Consider the following 11973-nt stretch of genomic DNA (forward strand, 5'->3'; position numbering starts at 1 on the left):
GACTCAAGACTCATCAATGTAACAAGCCAAGCCTTCAACTGACACACAAAGACAATGTGCAGACTTCCAGGTTTCTTTTCATTTCTGCTCTGACCGTCAAAGTGACTTCTTACTTCTGTGATGCTCAAATTCTTAAGCAGCTCCAAGCAACAGGCATGCATAGTGACATTTCAAGAAAACACCTTTCCACTGTTCATCTAAAGTGACTATCACATTGGCAACCAAAGATTTGAGTTCCCTATCCTGTAACACCCCCAAATCCACCATGTGATCTTCGCTGACAATGTTCAAAGTGGAGTTTCACATCATAAACTAAAAACCCGTTTCATCCAAAATGATGTTTTCATTGGATGACACAATTCATTTTGTACAGCATTAAACTACAAAATTTGTCCCATATACATACATTTAATTTGTCAACTGATGACTATCCAGTAAACCATGCCTATCTGCTAGCCAAAAAGTAATCCCAGGAAGAGGGACCATCTGAACTCAGTGATTGGTACAAATCACCCATTGGAAGTTTTGTTGCTCTGTGTCTGGTGCCTACTGAGTAAGTTCTTTCCTAGTAAGGAATGGGAAACACTTTGGGATCACTGATACCTTTTCTCCCAAATGTCCCCCTCCTGCTGCCCTCTCTCTTGCTAACGGTACAGCCAACTACCCATTCCCTAAGCAGAAACTTCAGAATCACTCGTCTCCTCCCTCTGCCCTCCTCACCTCCAATGTGTCCTGTCAATTACACTGTCAAAGTGTGGCTTGGTTTGGGCCATACTCATTATCCTCAGTAGCTACCTTGATGGAGACCTCCTCTACTCTCATCTAGCCAGTGTGGAGACCTTCTAACTACTCTCCTTTATCAGTCTCTCTCCCCATCCATTCTCGGCATGGCCTCCAGAGTTAGCTCTCTAAAACAAAGGATCAATTCTCTTTCCTGATAACAGACAGAAAAGACTATAAGCCCTGTGATGAAAATGCCATTTGTAAGACATATAAGCAGTGAGCACAGTAGATCCTCAGTAAATATTTGTTGAAATTAAAGTTTACAAGTTCATATGCATTTTCTATAAGATCTATGCCTATTAAATAGGAACCAATTAAAATCACTAACTGACTTGCCTCAAAGAAAACAGATTGTGTTTGGGGTTTGGGTGAGAAATTAACATGATTTTATTGGTTTTTCTAATTTTAAAAGTAATACATGATCATCTAAAAGTCAGAAAAAGTCTACAGAGGATAATTTAAAATACCATAGTCCCACCATCCCCAGATGGCTAACGCTTACTAAGGGCTTATTTTAATTTTGTTATCTAATTTAATCTTCACCAAAAACCCTATGAGATAGATGCTATTATTATCTCCCTTCTATAGAAGTTTAAATAAGTGAAGCTAAGAATTAACAAACAAAATGTTAGTATCTTTCCAGACTTTTCCTACCGTGTCTGTATACCTTTCAAAAATAGGATCAACCTATACAAGCTATGTTATAGCCTGCTTTTCCCACCCCGCAGAGTAAGAAGTCATTAATCGCTTTTCAGGTCAATTAACATCATCATGTTTATTAAGGGCATATACAGCTAAACCTACTGATCCCCAACTACCTAGCATGCTGCCGATAACCAAGTATGCAAACAAATATTTGTTGAATAAATGAATGTCGTGATTTATATAACCAAACCCTTGGCTGGGAGGGGGGAGGATGCCAGTGGACTTAATTACCCAATGCATTACTCCTGAAGGACCCAATGTCCCACAGTGAACCTACCATGCTTCTCAAAAGGAATGTCATCTTCTACAAAGGGTTCAAAATCTTCCCGCTGCTTTATCATGTAGTCCACTGTCTCCTGTCTGTGCTTGAGATGATTTCGTGAGTGTCCCTCCAATTGATCACCAAGAGCTCTGAACAAGCAATTACTGTAAAAACAACAACATGAGTCAAGACCTTTCAAAAATGAACTTAGTTCGTCTAAAACAATGATGCTTCATGCCAGATCATCCATGGAAATATTTTGTGCACACAGAGGTAAAGACTCAACTCTAATAGTCCAGGATTCTTCCAAGACCACGGGGGACAGCATGAGGGCATATTCAACCATATTACCTTCTTGCGAGGCAGCAAACAAGGATTCTATTCCCCATGTACCAGCTGGCTGACTCAGGAGTCACTAAACTTCCCTGGGCCTCATCTGCTTCAACAAGTGGAGCTGGTGATACACTAACCACCTGACTACAAGGTCCAGATCTTACAGGCCATTCCATGCCTAAGGGCTATGATTTGCAGATCCTCTTCCAAAATCATGTCCTATCTATAGCCTGTTTTCTAAAACAAGTTCCACTACAGCTGCCCAGCTAAGTAATCATCCATTTAACAAATAGTACCCAAAAAACAGCAATTTGTCAAGCTGCCGATACTAACAACTGAACAATACTCTGTTTGAGTCCCAAGAACACAGTGGAGAAACTCATGAGAAGGAAAGCACTTGGACAACAAACAGCTGCATTGTGGAAAGACACTTCCTCCTTGCCTCCTCACTTAGCACCCAGGGAGCAACAATGCCATTGTTATTCCTGCCAAATGAAAACTTTAAACACCATATTTTGTTTCTCTAAAATTAAAATACTGGTAATAAACTGTAAGAGTTATCTTTACTTTCAAACCCCTCAAAGGCTTCTAAATTCCAAACTATCACAAACACAGAGGCTTAGACACACAGAGACTCAAACAAGACAAACACAATCTGGTATCCTTAAAACTACGGAAATAAACAATTCTGAAGCCAAACAGTTGCCCAGTTTTACACCCAACTGTTTACTCTTCCAAATGAAAAACTATGATACTGTAATTCCAAAGTATAAACTCATCACTTTCAGAAAGATTTCATGTCTAAATGTGTAGGAAAAAAGGGGGTTTTGTTTTTCAACTCAGAAAAGTGAATTTTCAACAGAAAGCTATAGAAAGGCTGGAATCTCTTCTAATGTATAAGAATATACACTTTTTGTTTTTTTTGCAGGGGAGGGGAGAATTAAGACAGATTCTATAAATTAAAAACCAAGAAGCTTTCCAACAATCTAAGACAAGATTCTAGAAGGAATGGAATATAGAGTTCTATAGGCTAGACTAAGGTGTTTTGCTAAAATCTGACAATGGCAGTCTTTTTTCAACCATGGAGAAAAGTAAGTTAATCAATAAAACAATTTAAATGTCAAGCTTTTCCCTCAAACTTTTCTTAATCAGCATCTGCCACCATCAGCCTATTCTCGAATTTAGTTTAAGAGATGTGGTTTATCACAAATTTATGTAGTTATTTTACATTTAATGTACCAAAATTCAGGGTATTCTACAGTTACATGTTTGCTAAGAACTTTTTTTTTTTTTTTTTTTTTTTTTGAGACAGAGTCTCGCTCTGTCGCCCAGGCTGGAGTGCAGTGGCGCAATCTCGGCTCACTGCAAGCTCCGCCTCCCGGGTTCACGCCATTCTCCTGCCTCAGCCTCTCCGAGTAGCTGGGACTACAGGCGCCCGCCACCACGCCCGGCTAATTTTTTGTATTTTTAGTAGAGACGGGGTTTCACCGTGGTCTCGATCTCCTGACCTCGTGATCTGCCCGCCTCGGCCTCCCAAAGTGCTGGGATTACAAGCGTGAGCCACCACGCCTGGCCTAAGAACTTTTAATAACATGAGCAAATGTTCTCCAAAAAAGTAGGTGTAAAACTGTATATGCCACATGAACTCAACCAAGTTCATCTGTACACTATACACATACACAGACATAGAAACACACACAAACGTATGCCAAGAAAACACACAGAAACAACCACTTAAATAGTTCGTACAATGTGCCAGGGACTGTTCTAAACACTTTGTATGTATTAAACATGTTGTGTCTCACAACTCTGAGATAGGTCCTATTACCATCCCTCAGGGGAAACCCGCCCAAGGTCACAAAACTAGTAAGTGGTCAGCCCAGGATCCAAGTCCAAATAACGTGGCTCTCACTCGAATGTCAACACCAAAATGATAGCCATAGTTACCCCTAGGTAGTAGAATGAAAAGTAATATTTAAGAGTAATTGTTACATTTTTTAATATGCTTTTCTATACTTACCAAACTTTGAGCTCACCAAAAACAAGTCAAAATAGACAAATCATTTCCTTTTCTGACAGGATTACAAGGTAATGAACAAACACTCCAGTGAACTGGGTTTCCTTAGGTGAGCCCAATAAGAGCACTCAAGAAACTCATGAGAACAAAGCACCGCTGCCCAAAGGGCCTCTAGGAGATCGGTGCCACTTCCTGAGCTCACATTCTCACCATTACCTATACCAGGACTTCTCAATCTCCACACTATTGACGTTCCAGGATCATTTTTTTGTTGTGGGAGGCTGTCCTGTGCACTGTAGGAAGTTTAGGAGAATACTTGGCCTCTGCCATTAGCTGCCAGTAGCACATCACTACCTCCCTCCCCATCAGTTGTGACAAAGATGTCTCTAGACATTGCCAAAAGTCCCCTGGAGGGCAAAATCATCCCTGCTTGAGAAGCACTGTGTTATAGGGATATATGGCAGGTCTCGCATTTGAGTTCACAAAAACAACCAATTACATCAAGAGCACACAAATGTTTTGAGTGCGCAATAATTTACTATTAGACAATATTGCAACACATGCACCAAAAAACCTAACGTGCTCTCTAGGCTGCAGTAATAACAGTAAACGTGCAGAAAAAGGAGAAGGTTTTATTATTTGAGGTCAGACCACAGATAGGGTACTGGGTACCATTCTAGCTACTGTATTTTAAGAGAGACGTATTCAGATAAATGATGTGGCTTTAATACTATATGAAGAACTACTAGTGATGTTTGGCCTAAAGAAGGCTCGGGGGACATGATCAATACCTCCAACTGTCATGTGAAATTAAAATTATACCTGTATAATAAAATGAAAACCTGGAAGCCACATAGATTTTGGCAAATAAAAGGTAATTTCACCTTAGCTCTATGGAGGTAGACGACATAGACTCAGGATTCTGCCAATTTCTATACCTAGCAATTCACAGCAATTGTCTAGATGTGTGTTGTTTAATAGTGGTTGCTAACCACATGTGACTACTGAGCACCTGATGTGGCTAATCCACAGTGAGGTGTGCTATCAGTGTAAAATACTAGATTCTGAAGAGGTCATAAGAAAATATGAGAGATCATCAGCCGGGTGCAGTGGCTCACGCCTGTAATCCCAGCACTTTCGGAGGCCAGGGCAGGCGGATCACCTGAGGTCAGCAGTTTGAGACCAGCCTGACCAACATGGAGAAACCCTGTCTCTACTAAAAATACAAAATTAGCCAGGTATGGTGGCGCACGCCTGTAATCCTGTAATCCCAGCTACGCAGGAGGCTGAGGCAGGAGAATCGCTTGAACCTGGGAGGCGGAGGCTGCGGTGAGCCAAGATCGTGCCACTGCACTCCAGCCTGGGCAACAACAGCGAACTCTGTCTCCAAAAAAAAAAAAAAAGAAAAAGAAAATATTAGATCATCAATAATTTTTATATTGAATTGTATGTCAACATAGTAATATTTTAGATATAATAGCTTAAATAAAATATGCTAAAATTAGTTTCACCTGTTTCTTTTTAATGTGGTTACCAAAAAAATTTTAAATCACATATGTGGTTCACATTCTATTTCCCCTGGACAGCACTGATCTAGATCACTGATTCTCAAAGTGTGTTCCTGGACTAGGAGCATCAGCATCCCCTGGGCACTTGTTAGAAATGAAAATGCTGGGGCCCACCCAGGCCTACTCAATCAGGCATTCTGGGGTTGGGGCCCAGCAATGTAGCCCTTCCAGGTGTTTTCACTAGCAGTCCAGGTGGTTATGTTGCATGCTGAAGTTTGAGAAACACTAGTTGAGAATCTAGACTCTAAATGAGTCACTCTCAATTATGGATGCATATAAGAATCATCTGTAAAATTTTTTTTAAAAAAACATCAATAACCAGGCCCCACTCTAGGATTCTGATGTAGTTGATCTAGGGGAGAGCCCAGGCCCTGAATTGTTTCAAAAGTTCCTCCCCAGATATTCTAGTATGGCACCCAGTTGAAAACCACGGAGTGAGGCACAAAAGATGGCACTGCTGTTCAGGTGACACAGGCAATAGACAAGATGATGTGTGAATGCCCTTCTACTACTATGATCCTGCAATATTAAAAACAAAACTAAAACTAAAAAATAAACTACTTGTTAGCAATAAGATAAATAGCTAAAATTAGTGATTCTTCAATGTTTCAATTTTAGAACACTGCTAATGAGTAATGTAACTCAGAACTACATTTAGTAAGACACAACTAGACATAGTTCAGAGGGATGTTAATATTGTACTGCCTATAGAGTTATACATTCTTTTCACACTATAGCCAATCATGTTTTTAAGGAAAACATCAAGGTTAAACTATTTCTTGCTTGCTTTGAAAAATGAATCCAATTTATGTGCGTCCACCTTCCAGAGAACACATGAAATATGAAGCTGGTCCAGGAAGCATTATAAAACCCTCTAAGTAGCTCTGTGATTAATCTATACTAAGCTGACTCAACCCATGTAAAGGCTGTATTACAGGATATTGGCTAATTCATCCCTAAACCCCCTCAGGTTCCAGAATGCTACAGGTACCATATTGCCAACAATGAACATGCTCATAGATACTATATCAGGCTACTCCAGATTGTAATCAAATCTGAATGAAAACAGGGAACGCTAGAGATGTCAACTATTTTTTAATAGTCTTTAACTTCACTGTATTTCACCCTGAGTCCTTAATAAACATTAATAAAAGAATCTGTTGGCCAGGTGCGGTGGCTCATGAGGTAATTCCAGCACTTTGGAAGGCCAAGGCGGGTGGATCATGAGGTCAGGAGTTCGAGACCAGCCTGGCCAACATGGTGAAACACCATCTCTACTAAAAATACAAACAAATTAGCTGGCTGTGGTAGCAGGTGCCTGTAATCCCAGCTACTCAGGAGGCTGAGGCAGGAGAATTGTTTGAACCCAGGAGACAGAGATTGCAGTGAGCCGAGATTGTGCCACTGCACTCCAGTCTGAGTGGCCGAGTAAGACTCTGTCTTGGGGGGGAGGGGAGAATAATCTGTTGACACCTGCCAACCCATCACATACACAGGAAACACCATCCCCTGCAGTGATAAAAGTCTGTCATCACCACATTCGAAAGGACTAGGATACTGACGAGGGCTGAACCACAGTCCAGCTAATGGAACTCATGTGAAGAACTTGTGAACAGAAGGTGGTTAGCTCCATGAAGCCCACACAAGAGGAAATATGATCATTTTATCTAACACTGTCCGAAGAACAGGAACCTTGGAAGAGAGACATAAGCACTCCGGTCAAGCTGGTTTCTGGGGCCTAGCTTCACTGCCCGTTACTTCTACCCTTGTGCCCTACACTACCTGTCACCCTGAACAACCTGTAGATCTCCCAAAAACATTGTGTCCTTGTGCCTCTGTATATACTCCTCCTCAGATGGGAACATTCTCTTGGTGTACTCCTATTGGTCCTTCATGACCCAATCAGAGCATGACACCCTCTGAAAGGCATCTAGCAGTGTATCCAATGAGTATTTACCGAATGAACGAGAAGGACTTCCTGGCCAATTCAGAGTAGTAGCCTTTTCCTTCTCAATAGTACCATTATAATCAGTCACTGTTACTAAAAATATATCAAACTATATTTTAATAATTTGTATCATCTGTTCTCAAAGTGTGACTCAAGGGACTGGAGATGTGGGAAGGTCTCTGATATGCTTTCAGGGTATCCATGAGTTCAAAACTAAGATGTAATGTACCTTTTTCATTCTCATTCTCTCACAAGTGCACAGTGGAGTTTTCCAGAGGCTACCTGATGCATGACGTCATCACTCTGACAGCTAATGGAATGTGTGTGTATTCTTGTGTTTTAAAACTTTGTTTTACTTTCTAATATAGTAAATACTCATAGCTATAACCCATATAAAGTTCTTTGTGTTTCTCAGTAATTTTTAAGAATGCCAAGAGATCTTAAGACCAAAAAAGCTGAGACCCACTGTTACGTGTTTCTACCTTAGGCTATGAAGTCCATAAGTATCTTAGTCATCAACATATTCCCAGCACCCTACTTAAGGTGTGCTGAATTAACTTGAAAAGTATGCTGTGTGTGTATGGGGGTGTGGGGATAGGGAGCAGAAGTAGTACCCGCAAAGTTTCCCATAACCTTATGAAAGCCCCCTCAAGAGTTTACAACTCCCTGTGCTGATTCCTCCTCATAAGTAACCTTCTATTGAGTACTTCAGTATCCTGGGCACCCTGACATTGAGAATACCACACCCAGTATACCAGACACAAGCAATCCAATCATTTGCAAGGAAAAGCCCCCATGTCCCATGCCAATTCCACTGTATTCAGTTGGTATTTTTGTTTCTGTAACAGTGTCTTGTGCTTAGGCTAGCTGACCTCCCTCTATTATTTTTATATTTCATTCAGCAAAAATGTACTGACTGCCTTCCATGTACCAAGCACTTTGCCAGATGATGGTGAATAAATGTAATCAAGTTCCAACTGCATCTTAAGCAAAAACAGCAACGCAGCAAAGTGTGGTGAACTCTTTGTGAGCAAAAAGAAATCCAATTTGCCTGAAGCAATGAGCATACACAGGAACGGTGGGAAAGGGAAATTAGGACCAGTTCACAGTCTTAATCAATAAGCTGCAATGTAATGTGAAATTTTTTAAAACACCTTCTTCTGCAGTTAATATCTAAGGCAATTCCTGGCCGGGGGTGGTAGCTCATGCCTGTAATCTTGGCACTTTGGGAGGCCGAGGCAGGAGGATCGCTTGAAGCCAGGAGTTCGAGACCAGCCTGGGCAACATAGCAAAACCACCGTCTCTACAAAATAACAATAATAATGAACTAAGGCAATTCCTTATGGTCTTTAATCTCACTTTAGTCTTCCCTCTGCAGGACTTGAGCACTCAAATACGGGGAGGAAAAAAACAAAAGCCAGGCTGTTATTAACACTCTCTCTTCCAAAGTGACACAGCTGACAACCAGATCCCCTTTTACCTGCCCCTGCAATGGGATCCTAACTGTTCTCCCCTCTTCCTGACCCTTTTCCTTCTTCCATCCATGTTCCTGGAGCCATATCCCCTTTCTTGAAGCTAATTTTCTTCCTCCTCCCCTCTCTCCCCCTCCGCGTACCCTAAAGAAAGCTGGACCTGGATTCAGTCTAAGTCCCAAGAAAGCTTGGGTAAGCACCTTTGCTTAGAGAGAAACTGAGGCCCATGGAAGCAGGAATTAGGGAAGCTGCCTTCAGCTCGGTAAACAGGCGACCTAATTTCACAAATGTAAATGGGGGCACCACCCAACAACCAAGGACTCAAAGGAAGCAAAGCGTTCTACCAAGTTGGGCTTACTCAGACTCCTTCGATTGGTCTTATCGTCATGATGACTGTTTTTCCAATGCCTGGCTCCATCTCATTCCTTCAGAACTCAGCTTAAATATCACCTTTCAGACAGCCCTTCCTGGCCACAATCCAGTGGCCCTGCTCCCATACACGGTCTCAGGACCCACTTTCTATTTCGCTCGCGGCGTCTGCCATGATTAGGACCCTTTGGGATCCCCGCGAGCGTCTCGGGGCGAGGGGCTTGTCCGCCTAGCTCGCAGCTGGACGCCCCGCACTCGAAGCGTGACTGGCTCGCGGGAGGCGCCCGGGACGCCCGAATGAATGGATGGACGCGAGCGGGCAACAGTCGCCAGGCCGAGCCAGGCGCGTCCCCCGGCGCCGCCTCCCTCGCTGCCGGCCCGCCTCACCCGTCCCCCGGCACCTCCCGCAGCTTCAGCCCCAGGGCCTGCAGCTGGTTGGCGAAGCTGACGAACTCCTCCTCGCAGCCGCCGCCGCCGCCGGACTCCGGCCGGTTCCGCCGCTCCTTGGCCAGGGCCCGGCGCGCCGCCCGCTCGTCCCGCTTGCGCTCGGCCTCGGCTTTCCGGCTGCCGCTACCCGGCCGGCTCTTCGCCGCCTGCTTTCGGGACATGGCCTTAGCCAGCAGTCCCCAGCGGCAGGAGGGAAAGCCGCAGGACCCCCCAGCGTCCGCCTCAAGCGTCGAGAAAGTAAAACAGCGCGAGCCACGGCGCCCGGCGACGACGGCGCAGCAACTCCGCCTGCGCCAGCGCCCGGCACCCCCGTCACATGATGGAATCCCCGCCTCCTTTGAGGGGCTCGGCGAGCAGACGCCGTAGAGAGCTAGAGGGGCACCCATCCTAGTTTGTTCTATTCTGCCCTCTAGTGGTGGATGGTACTCAACGTGAGTGGCAGGAGCGACCGGAGAGGGACCAGAGAGAACAAAGCAGGAACAAATCAAGCAGAGAAACTAAAGATGATAGATGAGTGGAACACAGAACAGCGGCAAAAGTTAGGACCGGAGATGAATAAAAACGATTTAAACTCTTGCTGCGAGCCTACTACAGTTGGATAGGCACTTTCACACGGCTCATTCTTGTTTAATTATCCCCAGGTTACAGGAAACTCAATCTGAGTGATTAAATAATTTCAAGATCACACAGCTAAGAGGCAGAGCTCCAAAGCCCTCACACTTGTTTATTTAATCCTGCCCTTCATCTCTCCGCCTTCCTTCGTAACTCAAGGGAGAGGTCGCCCTTCTGTCCGAGACCACTGGAAATCCTAATTCCATCCTAGAGCGACCCACCTAGGTTTGCCCGGACTAGGGGTTTTCTTGGGATGCAGGACTTTCCGTTTTAAAACTGAGACAGACCAGGTCGGGCGCTGTGGCTCACGCCTGTAATCCCAGCACTTTGGGAGGCCGAGGTGGGCTGACCACGAGGTTAGGAGATCGAGACCATCCTGGCTAACACGGTGAAACCCCGTCTCTACTAAAAATACAAAATTAGCCGGGCGTGGTGGCGGGCGCCTGTAATCCCAGTTACTCAGGAGGCTGAGGCAGGAGAATGGCATGAACCCGGGAGGCGGAGCTTGCAGTGAGCCGAGATTGCACCACTGCATTCCAGCCTAGGGGACAGAGCGAGACTCCGTCTCAAAAAACAAAAAAACAAAAACAAAAACTGAGGCCAGGCGCGGTGGCCCACGCCTGTAATCCCAACACTTTGGGAGGCCGAGGCCAGGAGATCGCCTGAGGTCAGGAGTTCCAGACCAGCCTGGCCAGCTGGCCAAGATGGTAAAACCCCATCTATAGTGCGTGAGGCTGAGGCTTGGAGTACAAATGAATCTGTCACCCAGGTAGTGAGCAAAGTACACAATACACAATAGGTAGTTTTTCAACCCTTTCCCCCAACTGCCTCCCGACTCTTGTATTCCCCAGAGTCTATTGTTCCCCAGAGTCTATTGTTCCCATCTTTGTGTCCATGTGTATCCAATGTTTAGCTCCCACTTATAAGAACATGCAGCATTTGGTTTTCTGTTTCTGCCTTAGTTCACTTAGGATAATGGTTTCCAGCTGTATCCATGTTGCTGCAAAGGACATGATTTTGTTCTTTTTATGGCTGCATAGTATTCCATGGTGTATATATACCACATTTTCTTTATCCAATCCACTGTTGATGGGTACCTGGGTTGATTCTACGTCTTTGCTATTGTGAATAGTGCTGCAGTGAACATACAGGTGCATCTGTCTTTTTGGATATATATTCCTTTGGGTATAGACCCAGTAATGAGATTGCTGGGTCGAGTGGTAGTTCAATTTTTAGTTCTTTGAGAAATCTCCAAACTGCTCTCCACAGTGGCTGAACTAATTTACATTCCCACCAACAGTGTAAAAATGTTCCCCTTTTCCCCACAGCCTCAGCGACATCTGCTATTTTTTCTTTTTAACAAAAGCCATTCTAACTGGCATGAGATGGTATTTCATTGTGGTTTTGATTTGCATTTTTCTGATGACAATAAGAATGCGAAAGAGAGTTGTAAAGGT

General features: G+C 43.9%; 1 protein-coding gene across 5 annotated transcripts in view; it reads right to left on the minus strand.

The window, feature by feature from the left end:
• The window catches only part of OTUD3 (OTU deubiquitinase 3), a 139712-nt gene extending 129484 nt beyond the window's left edge, over positions 1-10228 (minus strand). For 2 of the 5 annotated variants that reach the window (XR_010118942.1, XR_010118940.1), the window contains exons 1-2: positions 9845-10198; positions 1766-1914 (exon numbers count right to left, since the gene is read on the minus strand). Coding sequence is in view for 2 of the 5 variants with exons in the window: in XM_055261575.2 (XP_055117550.1) it covers positions 1766-1914; positions 9845-10065 (370 nt within the window). In the remaining 3 variants the exon portion in view is untranslated. Of the gene's footprint in view, positions 1-1765; positions 1915-9844 lie in introns of all 5 variants that reach the window. The other 3 variants (XR_010118941.1, XM_055261575.2, XM_055261576.2) reach the window with 3 other exon arrangements.
• Between the last annotated feature and the right edge of the window lie 1745 nt (positions 10229-11973).

This window comes from Symphalangus syndactylus, chromosome 22 (genome assembly GCF_028878055.3).
Source record: "Symphalangus syndactylus isolate Jambi chromosome 22, NHGRI_mSymSyn1-v2.1_pri, whole genome shotgun sequence".
Taxonomy (NCBI): domain Eukaryota; kingdom Metazoa; phylum Chordata; class Mammalia; order Primates; family Hylobatidae; genus Symphalangus; species Symphalangus syndactylus.